Source organism: Chiloscyllium punctatum, chromosome 10 (assembly GCF_047496795.1).
Source record: "Chiloscyllium punctatum isolate Juve2018m chromosome 10, sChiPun1.3, whole genome shotgun sequence".
Classification (NCBI taxonomy): Eukaryota; Metazoa; Chordata; class Chondrichthyes; order Orectolobiformes; family Hemiscylliidae; genus Chiloscyllium; species Chiloscyllium punctatum.
The window spans coordinates 70,897,803-70,914,322 of NC_092748.1; the positions used below are offsets into that span (position 1 = coordinate 70,897,803).

The following is a 16,520-nucleotide window of genomic DNA, read 5'->3' on the forward strand; positions in this document are numbered from 1 at the left end:
GGACTATGTGAAACACCTGAAGACCTGAAACTGTTTAACCACTTTCTTATATATGGTTTCTTGGAAATTATCTCAACAGTTTAATGTGTGCATTATTTGTTGTGTTCTAAAAAACAAATGACACTGGGAATAAAAGACAAGCAAAGCTTTTTAGGGAGATAAGAGATCAGATTTATGGCCTTTAATTGTTGGAAATCTGGTTTTTGAAAAAGCCTCTCGTGGGCCTTTGTGTTGATTGTTACCCACTTGATGGACTTGATTTCTGTTTTCCAGGATCTAGGGAGTCAGTAAGGAAAAGAGCCTCAGAAGCTGCAATTTTCTCTCTTCTTTTCTTGGGAATCTAGTACAGATTCCAATTATCAGCATTTCTTACTATCTTGTAAACCCCGAAACTGCTGAACTCTGGTCACCTTCTCTGGATTGTGTGTCCACCTTCATTTCAATCCAACTGAAGATACTCCATCAGTCTAAAGCTTTCAGCAATTTCATTATGTTGACAAGAAATCTGGCGGACTGTGAGAATTCATCTAATTCTAGCCTTTCTTTTCAGGCCATCAGGTTTTTCTAAAAACAAAATTGTCTCTGCAGAATCTATTGTCCATTTGTGTTGAATGAGTGTGTCTATTTTGGGTTAAGGGGATATATTTCTAACTATGGATTATAGCTAAGATGTTAACTAGTGTTTGCCACTTGTTTTAAGAATTAGGTTTCATGTTACAATAAACAAATTACTTTGAATCCAGTTCAGAAGCCTCATGAAAGTCTCATTTATTCTGTCTAGCAGTATGAAAGAGAATTGAGTGGTCATCTTGATGGTAAAATTAAAACACTTACATAAATGCCATGAGTGGCAATGAGTAGTGGAGCTTCATTAAAGACATATGCCTCCCATCGCTTTTGTAACATCCATGAAAAAAAAGAGACATTTCTGGACATTTAAGTATTATTTTACGGTGTTAATGTATGAGTACTAGTGAGTTAATTGGATAGAGTGGGTAGGATAGCAATCTGGTAGAATGGTGGTAGAGTGGGAGGGTGAAGATGTGGTAGGTGGAACAGTCGTAGATGGAGCATAGGTTGCCAACTATGTGGACTGGCTGTGTAGTTGAGTGGCTAGGGTGGATGAGTTGTAGGGTCACATTGGGAAGAGTGTTTCAGGAATGTTGAGGGTTGGGGATGGATGGGTACTGCCAGAGGGTCAGGAGGGATCAGAAGATTGGAAACTTGGGATTTGGGGAAGAGTTGGAGAGTTGTGGGGGAGTTGGAGGATTGTGGGTTCAGATCATCAAAGGAGTGAAAGGGTCAGTGAGTGTGACAGTAGGCTTGCAGGAATGATATGAACTAACTGTAAAAAGTTTTATAGGTATGTAAAGAAAAAGATTGGTGAAAACAATTGTAGGTCCCTTATAGTCAGAAACAGGGGAATTATAATGGGGAACAAAGAAATGACCGATGAATTAAATTCATACTTCACTTCTGCCTTCACAAAGGAGGACACAGATAATTTACCAGTAATGATAGGGAACACAGGGTTTAGTGAGAAGAAGGAACTGAAGCAAATCTATATTAATAGAGAAATGATGTTGGAGAAATGGATAGGATTGAAAGCTGATAAATCCCAAGGACTTGATAATCTACATCCCAGCATACTTAAGGAAGTGGCCCTAGAAACAATAGATTGGTGGTCATCTTCCAAGATTCTTTAGACCCTGAAGCAGTATCTACAGATTAGAGGGTAGCTAATGCTACCCCACTGTATAAAAAGGGAGGTAGACAGAAACAGGGAATTACAGACCAGTGAGTCTGACATCCTTAGTGAGGAAGATGCTAGATTACCAAGGATTTCATAGCATAGCATTTAGGAAACAATGACAGAACCAGGCACAGTCAGCATGGATTTACATAAAGGAAATCATGCTTGACAAATCTACTAGAGTTCTTTGAGGATGTAAACAGTAGAGTCAATTGGGGGAGGAAGTGGATGTGGTTTATTTGGACTTTCAGAAGGCTTTTAACCAAGTCACACATAAAAGATTAATGTATAAAATTCAAGAGCATTGCCTTGGGGCTAGTGTATTGAGATTAATAGAAAGTTGGTTAGCAGACAGGAAACAAAGAGTAGGAATAAATCAGTCTTTTTATGAATGGCAGGCAATAACTAGTGGTGTACCACAGGAACTGGTACTAGGATCCGAGTCATTCACATTATATGTTAATGTTTTAGATGAGGGAACTAAATGTAATAGCTCATACATTTGCAGAAAACAAAGCTAGGTGGAAGGGTGAGCGGTAAGAAGGATGCAGGAAGGTTGTAGTATGATTCAGACAGGCTGAGTGAGTGGGAAAATGCAATGCTGATGCAGTATAATGTGGATAAATGTGAGGTTATCCACTTTGGTAGCAAAAATTTGAATGTAGATTGCTATTTGAATGGCTGTAAATTGAGAGTGGGGAATGTTCAATGTAAACTGGGTGTACTTGTGCACCAGTCACTGAAAGTAAGCAGGCAGATAGAGAAGGCAACCTGTTTGTTAGACATTGTGAGAGGATTTGAGTACAGGAACAAGGATGTCTTGTTGCTATTATGCAGGGCATCAACGGGGGTCACACCTGGAATAATGGGAGCAGTTTTGGTCTCCTTATCTGAGGAAGGATGTTCTTTTTATAGAGGGAATGCAGCGAAGATTTTCCAGATTGATGCTTTGGATGGTAGGGCTGACGTATGAGGAGAGATTGAGTCAGTTAGGATTGTATTTACTGGAGCTTAGAAGAATGAGGTGGGTTCTCCTAGAAACCTATAAAATTCCAGCAAGACTAGACAGGTTAGACGTAGGAAAGATATGGAAAGTCCAGAACTAAAAAAGTTAATGGATTAGTTTATGGGTAAGGGGTAAAGTTTTTTTTTGGACGAGATGAAGAGAAGTTTCTTCACCCAGGAAATGGTGAACCTATGACATTGTCTACTACAGAAAGTGGTTGTGGCCAAAACATTATGTTTGAAATAAGAAGGCAGATATAGCTTTTGTGGCTAAGGGATCAAAGAATATGGGGTGAAGGCAGGACCAGGGTATTGAGCTTGATGATCAGCCATGATCATATTGAAAGATACAGCAGGCTTGAGGGGCCAAATGCTTTACTCCTGCTCCTATCTTCAATGTTTTCGTGTTTCTATGTCAGTGGTAGGTCACAAGTGGGGGGGTTAGATGTAATGGTAGGGAGCAGCGTTATCAGTTAGTTGTATAGATACCCCAGAGTATGACATGATTTTAATATCTCAAACATTTCTTGGGTAACTATGCAGGTAAGTAAGTCAGATGTCTGTCATATGTCCATTTCAAACTTAAAGACTGAAAGATTTGAGCAGGATCCCAAGGAAGTGGTAAATTACCCCTGAAATTTAAGTTTTGCAGTCAATTCCAGTGGAGTCAGTGCACTGGAATTTCAAGGGGGTCCAATGTGTATGTCCAATTTGAGCTCTGAGCATCTGGAGATCTCTATGATCTTTTCCACTACATCTGTCCACAAAAAAGTCTCACGAGCTAATAGAATAGTTGCAGAAGTTGCAAAATCCGGCAAGCAGATAATAAATGAAACACTGAAATTTCCTTCTCCACAGGAGAAGGTTACACATTTAGTTCTGATGGAAGTAACAAATATTAGTGCCAGACTCAGTGCAGAAACATATTACCAGGGCAAAACTGGAAAAGTCAGATATTGCTTCTAAAAAAGTTAATATCACATTGGGATAGTAAATATATATCTTGAATTAAATAATTACAAAATAAAACATCATACTGCATGTTTGAAAGTAAATGTGCCAAACTGGAAACAATTGATAACATTAAAAAAAACTGCCTACATAACAAAGTACATAAAATTGGAGAGAATTTAGACATACAAGGCATACAAGTTGGGACTTGCGAAAGTTAGTCAGCATTAATAAAAGTTTTATTTAAAAATAAATAGTTGACTAACTTTCAAGTAGTAATTCTGTGATGGTTAAAAAGAAGTGTTTCCTAACAGACAAGCAAAAGCTGTAATACAATTAAGTTTAAGTGTTCCTCAAGCAATGCTGTTGTCAAACTTTCTTGTAGAGATCATAGAATCCCTACAGTGTGGAAACAGGCCATTTGGCCCAACAAGTCCACACCGACCCTCTGAAGAGTAACCCACCCAGACCCATTCTCCTACCTTATTACTCTACATTTACCCCTGATTAATGCACTTAACCTACACATCCCCGAACACCATGAGCAATTTAGCATAGCCAATTCACCTAACATGTATATCTTTGGACTGTGGGAGGAACTGGAGTACCCGGAGGAAACCCACGCAGACACAGGGAGAACATGCAAACTCCGCACCCCTGAAGCTGGAATTGAACTCAGGTCCCTGGTGCTGTGAGGTAGTGGTGCGAACCATTGTACCACCATGCTGCTCATAAAACCTTTTGTCTTTGGGTGCTTTTGAACCACAAACCTTCCAGTTAACAGCTGAACACGCTAACCTATTATGCCACAGAGACAGACGCTAGAGAAATTGAATACAGTTTTCTACATCTTTGTTTTGATCTTAGATTTTTTTCTCTGCTCATGCTAAATTAGAATTCTCAAATTTATGTGCCAGTTTACATTTTATGTTAGCAAATTCTGATTTATTCACTGTGATGGGGACAATCATCAGCAATTCGGTACAATGTTTCCCATTTTTAAATAATCATTTTAATTCCATAAGTTGTTTGTTTCCTTTGTACTGTGCAATTGATAGAGAAAATATTAAGCATGAAATTACTATGCAAAATAACATAAATGACCAAATTCCTTTCTTCACTATTTTAACTATGGTGTTAACTTGTTCAGTCTAAAAAGATTGACTCATTTTCTAAAGTTATGTGTAAAGGAATTTCAAGTACTTCAAGCAATTGGATATTAATTTATTACATTGCAATCTCAGAGATACCTCAGAATATGCTAAATTTTGCCTGCAAATCTGTTTTATTTTAATTGCATAGTTATCAGAATGATTTGACGTTAGACAAATCTTTCAATTCAGCACCTTGATACCAATTTGAAATAACAATGCTTTCACATACAATCTTATTTATTTTTAAAAACTTTCATGAAGATGAATAATATTTACTCAAATCATTATAATTATTGATGAAACTATTTAGAAAAATCATAAATTCTCAAACGGTTTTAAATTAGTTCACATTTATCTATTTGGAATTAGTTGCATGACCTTTCTGAGTTTGCAACAACAGCTAATTCTATTTCAACTAATAAGCAAGACAAATGCATTCAAGTAACACAACTTAAATAAGAGCATGCAAGCTTAGTTGAAAATATTACCTTTAATATGTCGTCCGTTGTCTGTGTTGCAACATAGTGACACGTAAGAAAAAAAGAAATAAGAAATGTACAAAATAATAAAATATAAATTCTAAAAATCATTTGTTTTAGAGATTAGTATATGCAGGAGCAGTCCAGTCAATACACCAAACTCTGTAAGTGTAACAATCTCGGTGATTGTATCATTTTCACAATGGGGCTACAGGGCCATGGGATTTGGATTTTTCATGATACATTTTGTGCTATTTCTTGGCATATACATTCCATGGGAATCTCATTATAAGTTGCGAGAAGCTTATGCAGAACATGCCTCAACACAGCATGTGAAATACTTGCTTTTCAAAGATAGAGCTATAATGAGAATGGAGAGGTGCTGTGAGGGCCTGACTACCTATTAAAGTGATGTAAAATTCTGGTGGCTGGTTTCAAATATATACTAAAAGGATGCAAATGAAAGGGGTAGTGTTTTACTTTTCAGTCTTTAAATCGTGTTTCTAATTTATACGTGGAACCATAGCTATATTTAAAATAGTTGATACTATTTTAACACTTATTAAATAGTCAAGGGGGAAAAACTGGAATGATCTGTCAGAGGAAATGGTAGAGGCTAGTATGTTTGCAACATTTAAAAGGCATCTGGATGGGTATATGAATAGGAAGGGTTTGGGGGGGATATGGGCTGGGTGCTGACAGGTGGGACTAGATTGGATTGGTCACCATGGATGTGTTGGACCGAAAGGTCTGTTTCTGTGCTGTACATCTCTATGGCTCTATGACTTGAACTATTACTGCATATTAATATGCTTTAGATTGGTGTCTAAGAACATATAGAATGATATTTAAAAATGTTTCCACCTACACGACAGTATAGTTGAGTCGGCCATTTTACTGACAATGATACCAGATTGAAAATTATGTCCATCATCAATTGTGTGTATCATGACAAGGAATAGATTATCAAGAACCATAACACTGGTCTTGGAGACACTCGAGGATATATTTCTCACTGAATTTCCAGGGTTGTCCTCTGATTACTTCTGGAGATAAGCACAAAGGTTCTAAAATGTTTTATTACAACAGGATGTATTGTATTTAAGTAGGACCTTAGGAATAATGATTCTAAGGTACTTAATTAAGGGAAAAGTGAAATAAAGTAAAGCTAGAGCTTAATGGAAATAGTGAAGATAATATTTTGGCTGAGAAGCTAAGACAATGGGGACTAAATTGAATAGAACTCAAAAACAGGTAGAGCAATACAAGAATTGGAATGCAGGATTAACTCAAGCCCATTTATTAAAATGAAGACAGCTTCTTGCTGCCTATCATTTGAATGACCTCTGCATTTAGTCAGTACTGACCGAGCTGTTTAGTAGCTCAGCGCTTTGCTGGAGGTCAATATTCCATGACTTACAGCTTGCCCGCAATGCTTAAAACTGGCCTGTACTATTTAAAGAGGAGGTGCATTGTGGCCTGAGACTTACAATTAAAGAGAATTTGATTGAGATGGGCAAAGAGTCTTGAGTCCTCCCCTGCACTCCCAACCCAGTTAGGTCATCAGATACAACCAGCTGCTCTGCAATTTGCACGGAGTTGAAGCAATTATTTGCAGAGTCACGATCCATCATATCTCTTAATGAGATCTGCTTATTTAACCCATCTCCATCCCCATCACTAGCACCATCTCTAAACCTTATGCCGAATTGGTTTGCCCAAGTCCTGAAAGCAACTATTTCCCCTCTTGCTGGATTGAAAACCTGACGTTATCTAGTACTTTGTCCTGAGGAGGTGGAATAAACCAGGAATTTTCCTTTTTCCTGTTTTCCACCTCAAGGATTAAAATTCAGGCCTAAATGATGTTTCCTCACCAAGTTATGGTCATGGGCAGATGTATCGAGTTAACCTGTCGATCAATCTCAATTTAGTTGAATAACCCACTCCTGTTCCTTTGTTCATATACTGCAAGTTTCACACCCCTAATGCAAAGACTACATGCTCTGCCAATTCCTCCACCATGGCAGCTACATCAGCCAAATATATTACACCAGAATTGCTATAGCACTACCTTTTCTCTTGCAGGACATTGTGATGTCAAATGAAAAGCAGCAGGAGCTGACCGGTGAGGGATTGGTACTCCTTCATTCTCTAATCCCCATGGAGGAGATGATGCTGGCCATTACAAGAATGTTCATGCTGAAGCTGTGGCCAGAAGTGGGGTTGAAACCATTGAGGAAGATGATATCCTTGAACCTAATTCTCTTTTTCACATCTCACTTCTGCCTCATCTCATATTTCCTTTTTGTTGACAAGCTGCAGGTGACACAATCATGCACCTCTTATTTTCCGTCTCTCTCTTTACTGTAGTCTTACCTCTGTGTCTTTTTCATTTCAGATATCCAAGGGTGCAACCTGACCAGGCAGTAGAGGAACAGTAAAAACAAAGTAATGATGAAGACACAGCACAATCACTTTAATTCACACCTGTACCAGTTCAGAAACTGATACGGATGTTTCTTAGTGGGAAATGAGAGCTGAATTTGCCTGTCGTAAGATACTGAGCATAAGTGGTCTGCAACCACGGTAGGGAGCATGGATAGCTTAGTCTCAAGTACAATGAGATCACCCATAAGGTTCTAGCTGCAGAAGACTTAGATGAGCACTTCAGTGGGCAGCAGACAGAAGCTGTTTGATGTCTATGCATAATGAAATGCTCAGTACATTGAAAATTTTGTTGGAAAGCTTTCAGTCAACAACACAGAGAACTGAGGATTATGATATCACCTTGGCAAAGCCTTTTACACATTGCCAGTGGTCAGCTAAATCCACAGATTTATGATACCAACCATGATACAATATGATATGACTGATGATGTAGCTTCCATTACAGAACTAGCAGGAGCCACTTAATGTTTGAGTTATGCAGAAGAGGTACAATCTACTGTCATGCAACAGCAGTTTGCTGCCTGCATGGCTATGGATTATAATGTCTTAAAGAGGTTTTCAGGGTGCTACAGCAATCCAGCAAATGGATGGATTCTGTTGTCCAGAGAAGCTACCTCAGGGCAGTGGCAGTGGCTCCAGGCTGCGTGAACCTGCTGTCTTGTCTCAGGAAAAGAAGCATTCAGCCTCCAACTCGAAGTGCTCAGGCCTTGTTCAAGGAGAGCATGCCAGCAAAAGCTCCAGGCACACATAAAAATGAGGTAGCAATCTAGTGAAGTTACAACACATTCTTATGTGGATGCAAAACAGGATTGACAGCATTAAGTGGTCCAACAGATCAGATCAGAATCTGTAGTCCTGTGATGTGACTCATGATGACCAAATAAATTACTGATTGAAAGAGGAAGATCCAGAAGTATTTCCATCCTCAGTGCTGGGGAATCTAGTAAATTAATTTAACATACAAAAATAAACATTTATAACCAGCTTCAGCCAGAGGTACCAAGTGGATTCCTCTTAATATCTCCAGCATCACAGAATGTAGTCTTCAGCCAACTCAATATTGCAAAATAGGTGAATGCATTGAATACAGCAAAGCCTTTGGGCCTCATTAACATCCTGACTGCAGTTGTGTTCCAGGACTACTCACACCCTTAGCCAAGCTGTTCTAGTAAAGCTAAAATATCAGGAAATATGGAAAATTGCCCAAATATATCTTAACCACAAATCCAATCCAGCATGAGTCCAGTCACGATCATCAGCAAAATGAAGGAAGATGTTGTTAACAAGGTCATGAAGTAGCATTTACTCATTGTTTACTTATCGACCAATGTTCACCTTGGATACAGCCAGAGCCACTTGGTTTCAGACTTCATTATAGCTTTGGTCGACACATCCCAAAGCAAATACATGCAAGAGATATACTGAATATTATTGCTCTTGACATCAAGGTAGCAGTTGGTGAAGTGTGGCACAAATCGGCCTGAACAAAATTGAAAACAGGGAACTGTTGACAAATTTGCAGCTGGTTGAAGGCATACCTAGCTCAATGGATGTTGATTGCAATTGTTGAACACCAATCATCTCAGCTGAGGATGATACTGCAGCAGTTCTTTAGGATATGTTTCAAGAGCTAACCATTTCAACTACTCGTCCAACGACATTTTCTCCAACAAAAGGCCAGAAGAAAGGAGGTTTACTGATGATCTCACAAAGTTCGTTGCCATTTGCAACTCATCAGATGCTGAAGCAATCAGTGTGCATATACAGCAGGACCTGAGCAACATTTGGGCTTGGGCTAATAGTTGGCAAACACATGATTGTCATATAATGGCCATCTCCAATGGGAGAAAATACAACCACATCCACTTAACATTTAATGGCAATACCTTCACCCTCACCACCAATATTCTAGAGTTAGAACTGACCAGAAACTTAACTGGACTGGCCATAAAATTACCATAGCTACAAGAATACAACTGGGAATTCTGAGGTAAGTAACTCACCTCCTGACTTCCCAAGACTTGGTCACTATTTACAAATCAGGTATATGATGGGAGACTTCCTGCTTGCCTGGTTAATTTTTCAATCCAACTATATTAAAGAAGCTCAACACCATTCAACACAAGGCAGATGTTTTGATTGGCACCTCATCCATCACCTTCAATGTTCATTCCCTTCAGCAGGGCCTTGCAGCAGCAATAGTGTGCACCGTTCATAAGATGCACTGTAGCAAGTTGTCATGGCTTCTTTGATATTACTTCCCAACCAGTTACCCTTACATCAAGGAGAACACAGGCAATTAATGCAATGGAAATCATTTTCAAAGAGTACTGTGGATGTACTTAAATGATATATGCTGCAGTGTTTCAGGCAGGTCACCAGAGTTTTCTCAAGGAAAATTACAGGTCTTGTCAGTGATGGTCACATGCCATGACCTAATAAAAATAATGCTCTCCTGTTTTCTATCAGCCAACTAGCCCAGATTACCGTCTCCTGTACGTATATGGTGGAGCTACAAACATGAAAAGATTACTGAAAATACTAAGCACATTGATTCAAAGCAAGAGATCATTGAGCATCTAACCTGTAAAAGGTTGATGATCCCTTTCAGTAATGATGAAATTAGGCAGCCCAATATGTTGCTAATTATGCATTTCACTGTGCAAGTTAAGAGAGGAAATCTAGAGAGTGAAGCTCCAGAATGGTGCCATTGGCATCAAATCTGTGTGATTTATTTCAGGATCTGCTGGTTCTGCATACTTCTGCCATGTGTGTGCTGTGTGCATGCATGTAAATGCCTGTATCCAATGGCATTTTGTCCCACAATTGTGTGAAAGTTTCCGAAGCCATTTTAGAGCTCTATCAGTACCCACAGAATCCGATAAATAGATGCTAAAGAGACTACATTCTCATTCAAAAGATTTTGTGAAGGGATATTAAGAAGTAATGTTGATAGGCTGAAGGCTTTGGCATGTAAGATTGAGTCAGTGGAGGGAGATGCATCAAAAGTTATCATCGTAGTACTGTATGTGGAGGAAGATATGGAGCTGGAAAAGCACAGCAGGTCAGGCAGCATCCGAGGAGCAGGACAGCCAACATTTCAGGCATTAGCCCTTCATTGAATGGCTTTTGCCGGAAACATTGACTCTCCTGCTCCTCGGATGCTGCCTGACCTGCTGTGCTATTCCAGAGCCACACTTTTCGATTCTGACTCCCCAGCATCTACAGTCCCCACTTTCTCCTGTGGACGGAGATAGGAAATGGAATAAAGGTAAATAAGGGAGGATACTGCCATGGAGGATGTAAGTTTGAAATTTGGTACTTTGCATGAATGAGAGTCTGTGGAATACAGTAAGATGTGTTGAGTTAAAAGAGCTTAAAGTACAGTGTAAGAAATAAAAAATAAAAATTTCTGAGACCACTGGATAGGAAGGCTGACAAAAAGCACTGTGAAATAATTGGTCTTTAAACAATGGGTCTTTTGTCATAGAGAAGTTTGGGTGACTTAGCAATGTTTGATGGTGGTATATGCACCCACATTTTATGTCAATTGTGTGCCTGTCACCATACTGTTAAATGTTTCTGGGATCGGTGCCTGAAAAAGATACTAGACACTTTGCATTTGTGAAGAGGGACCTTTTTAAAGCCACCTTTCCAAAATATTTCCTGCCTGAATATAGCTTGGATTGAGCTGGCTGTGTCCAAGATACATGTGTTTAAATGTGTCCAGCCAGCAATGGCCCTTAAAGAAACTACCAGCAACCAACAAATTTCAGTTATTTAAAAGAAAAATGCTTACCAGAATGTGGAGTCAAGAGGAGCCTGGAGGATCTGGCTCCAAACTAATTCTGAAAGCTGACCCCTGTCAAACAAGGTTTCCCATGGGAGACTGATTAGCAAGGTTAGATCTCATGGAATACAGGGAGAACTAGCCATTTGGATACAGAACTGGCTCAAAGGTAGAAGACAGAGGGTGGTGGTGGAGGGTTGTTATTCAGATGGAGGCCTGTGACCAGTGGAGTGCAACAAGGATCAGTGCTCGGTCCTCTACTTTTTGTCATTTACATAAATGATTTGGATGTGAGCATAAGAGATACAGTTAGTAAGTTTGCAGATGACACCAAAATTGGAGGTGTAGTGGACAGCAAAGAGGGTTACCTCTGATTACAACAGGATCTGGACCAGATAGGCCAATGGGCTGAGAAGTGGCAGATCGAGTTTAATTCAGATATATGCAAGGTGCTGCATTTTGGGAAAGCAAATCTTAGCAGGACCTATACACTTAATGGTAAGGTCCGAGGGAGTGTTGCTGAACAAAGAGACCTTGGAGTGCAAGTTCATAGCTCCTTGAAAGTGGAGTTGCAGGTAGATAGGATAGTGAAGAAGGTGTTTGGTATGCTTTCCTTTATTGGTCAGAGTATTGAGTACAGGAGTTGGGAGGTCATGTTGCAGCTGCACAGGACATTGGTTAGGTCAATGTTGGAATATTGCGTGCAATTCTGATCTCCTTCCTATCAGAAAGATGTTGTGAAACTTGAAAGGGTTCAGAAAAGACGTGAGCTATAGGGAGAGGCTGAACAGGCTAGAGCTGTTTTCCCTGGAGCGTTGGAGGCTGAGGGGTGACCTTATAGAGGTTTACAAAATTATGAGGGGCATGGATAGGATAAATAGACAAAATCTTTTCTCTGGAGTTGGAGAGTCCAGAACTAGAGGGCATAGGTTTAGGGTGAGAGGGGAAAAATATAAAAGAGACCTAAGGGGCAACTTTTTCACGCAGAGGGTGGTACGTGTATGGAATGAGCTGCCAGAGGATGTGGTGAAGGCTGGTACAATTGCAACATTTAAGAGCCATTTGGATGGGTATATGAATAGGAAGGGTTTGGAGGGATATGGGCCGGGTGTTGGCAGGTGGGACTATATTGGGTTGGGATATCTGGTCCACGTGGACAGGTTGGACTGAAGGGTCTGTTTCCATGCTGTACATCTCTATGACTCTAAATCCATCCCAATTGCTTCCTCCCACATTGTTTCTCTGCTCCCTCAGTTTTTCTTCTCTCCTGGTTAATCTCTCCAATCTCCAGGCCCTAACCGAGGGTTGTAGCCATAAATGAAACAAGCCTAACTTGTTCTTCCTGGATCTTTGTCTGGATACCCAATGGGCATTCTGACCCATCACCTGACAAGGTTGACAAGGTCAAAAACCCACAGGCTTCAGGTATCAGGTTTGCAAGGCTTTCAATAGCACTAACCTACAGTAATGTAAGTAATATTGTGGATATCTAATATTATGGAGCAGTCTTTTTGATGGGGAAAATACATGGTCAGATTTTTGTGGAGTCACAGAGACTCTTTAGATCTTTAAAAATGGTGAATAGGATCCAATTCTTTATCTGCATCCACAATTTTCACCAGCACAAGAGAAGGTCATTGGTTAGATTCCTGATCATAAGACGATAAGACATAGGAGTGGAAGTAAGGCCATTCGGCCCATCGAGTCCACTCCGCCATTCAATCATGGCTGATGCGCATTTCAGCTCCACTTGCCAGCGTTCTCCCCGTAGCCCTTAATTCCTCTAGACAACAAGAACCTATCAATCTCGGCCTTGAAGACATTTAGCGTCCCGGCTTCCACTGCACTCCGTGGCAATGAATTCCACAGGCCCACCACTCTCTGGCTGAAGAAATGTCTCCGCATTTCCGTTCTGAAATGACCCCCTCTAATTCTAAGGCTGTGTCCACGGGTCCTAGTCTCCTCGCCTAACAGAAACAATTTTCTAGCATCCACCTTTTCAAAGCCATGTATTATTTTGTACGTCTCTATTAGATCTCCCCTTAATCTTCTAAACTCCAACGAATACAATCCCAGTATCCTCAGCCGTTCCTCATATGCTAGACCTGTCATTCCAGGGATCATCCGTGTGAATCTCCGCTGGACACGTTCCAGTGCCAGTATGTCCTTCCTGAGGTGTGGGGACCAAAACTGGACACAGTACTCCAAATGGGGCCTAACCAGAGCTTTATAAAGTCTTAGTAGTACATCTCTGCTTTTATATTCCAACCCTCTTGAGATAAGAGACAACATTGCATTCGCTTTCTTAATCACAGACTCAACCTGATGAAGGGCTTTTGCCTGAAACGTCGATTTTCCTGCTCCTCGGATGCTGCCTGACCTGCTGTGCTTTTCCAGCACCACGCTAATCTAGACATTGGTTAGATTGTTGCCAAACCTAATAATGCAACTTCTTTCAGAACCCAGACTTCTTAAAAATATTTAATTTTATTGAAACAGATTTATAGAGGGAAGCATTGCTTGATTGTTATCTTTACACACCTTCTTCTGTGATGTGATCTATTTTATCATTGGCTCAATGCTTGCTTACATAAGATAAAGAGGTTTTCAGTGTTGATAGCATCTGTTATTGATTTAAAGGTGCTGGTTGATTGACACTTTTTTGATGTATTGCAGTAGGATCTTTTGTTAAGCAAGGTGTACATGTTTAAGTATTTCCTTGGATGTCGTAGTTATTACAAGTTTATTTTGTTCTGCAGAGAATGTCTAATAGGTGAATGAGCATGGAATTGCTCTGATTTGGCATGGAGGTTATAAGATACCTTAGGTGTGGGTAAAGGATTTGGGTATGAAGGGCCACTGGGAATGTACAGGGAGCATACATTGGCATGAATGGCATGGATGGGAAAGTGAGGGGGAGTGAGATTGAGTGAGGGGTTGTGGCTCGTAGGTCTATTTTTAAAAACAATTGGGCCAAAGTTCTGGAGAATTGAGACATACCTTTCATCAGCCTATCATCACTCATCAGCCCGTATGCCTGCCTCTGATCTACACAATGCCATTTTATACCTAAAGATTCCACCAATCAGGTACATTTTTCCTAAGTGAATGCGGCATGCTGGGAATTTCCCAACCTAAGCTGCCTGTCCTGATAGTGAAAATCCAGCCCAGAGTTGAGTCATCTACTGTAACTCACCCTATATAATCTAACCATTGTTTACTTTACAACTTTACAGAGTTTCCTGCAGCTATACATATGTAAATATAATATATAATTAAGAGTGATTCACCCTATATAAAGGGGTTCTATAGTAACTCATCTGATTAAATGGGTTAGTTGTCTGTGTGACACATCATGTATAAAGATGTTCTTTAAAGTGACTCATCCAGTGTAAATGGACTCCCCATAGTGATTCTCAAATGGCTACTTATAATGACTCAAAACCAATATCTGACTCATTGCATGAAAAGCCAAATCATTTCTATATAAAAATTACCTATCAGGCTCAACTCTATCCAGGGCTCATTTTTCATTTTTTTTCACACTGAGGGAGCACTAATTATGAAAATCTTTTGATAGTAGAATGATTTGCTCTGTGCAAAGGGCCTGCTCTATTTTAATGATCAAAAATGGCAGCACTGACTCATTGGGTATAATTACAGAAAATTGTTGAAGTTTCAAAACGACATTATTGAAAATGGCAATTTTTTAATGTTGCGTATTCATGTTTCCAGAAAGCATCAGGATTTGGACACTGTAAAAAGGGATTGTGGATAGAATGATTTAAACCTCAACATCATGATCCACGTTCCATTCAACATTCCACGCGTCTGCCCTCAAACCCCACCTCTCTAACCGCAACAAGGACAGAATCCCCCTGGTCCACACCTTCTACCCCATCAACCTCTGCATAAACTGTATTATCCGTCGACATTTCTGCCACCTACAAATGGACCCCACCATGAGGGGATTTATTCCCCTCCCCACCCCTATCTGCTTTCCGCAAAGACCATTCCCTCGGTGACTACCCGGTCAGGTCCACTCCCCCCCCAACAACCCACTCTCCCCTCCTGGCACCTTCCCCTGCCACCACAGGAATTGCAAAACCTGCACTCACACCTCCCCCCTCACCTCCATTCAAGGCCCCAAAGAAGCCTTCCACATCCATCAAAGTTTCACATGCGCATCCACCAATGTCATTTATTGTATCCGTTGCTCCCGATGCAGTCTCCTCTACATTGGGGAGACTGGACGCCTTCTTGCAGAGTGCTTCAGAGAACATCTCAGTGACACCTGCACCAATCAACCCCACTGCCTCATGGCCGAACATTTCAACTCCTCCTCCCACTCTGCAGAGGACGTGCAGGTCCTGGGCCTCTTCCACCGACACTCCCTCACCACCCGACGCCTGGAGGAAGAACACCTCATCATCTGCCTCGCAACCCTTCAACCCCAGGATATCAATGTGGACTTCACCAGTTCCCTCATTTCCCCTCTCTCCACCTTACCCTAGTTCCAACCTTCCAGCTCAGCACCTTCTTCATGACCTATCCCACCTGTCAATCTTCCTTCCCACCTTTCCGCTCCACCTTCATCTCAGACATATCACCTTTACCCCTACATATATCCACCTACTGCACTCCCAGCTACCTTCTCCACAGCCCCCTCCCATTTATCTCTCCACCCCTGAAGCACCCAGCCTCATTAATGATGAAGGGCTCTTGCCCAAAACATCGATTTTCCTGCTCCTCCGATGCTGCCTGATCTGCTGTGCTTTCCCAGCACCACTCTAATCTTGACTCTAATCTCCAGCATCTGCAGTCCTCATTCTCACCTATAATTTTTACTAATGTGATTAAATCATTTGCAAGTTTCTTGAGTAGTAATATGGCAAAACTTAAATTCACAGAAAGCATGCTTTGTAAAAAAAACTAAGATG

General features: G+C 40.6%; 1 protein-coding gene across 1 annotated transcript in view; it reads right to left on the reverse strand.

Moving 5' to 3' along the window:
• LOC140482276 (voltage-gated inwardly rectifying potassium channel KCNH7) overlaps nt 1–16,520 on the reverse strand; it is a 464,373-nt gene that overhangs the window by 184,572 nt on the left and 263,281 nt on the right. The window contains exon 6 of the mRNA XM_072579472.1: nt 5,352–5,372. Within this exon, the coding sequence (XP_072435573.1) occupies nt 5,352–5,372 (21 nt within the window). The remainder of the gene's footprint in view (nt 1–5,351; nt 5,373–16,520) is intronic.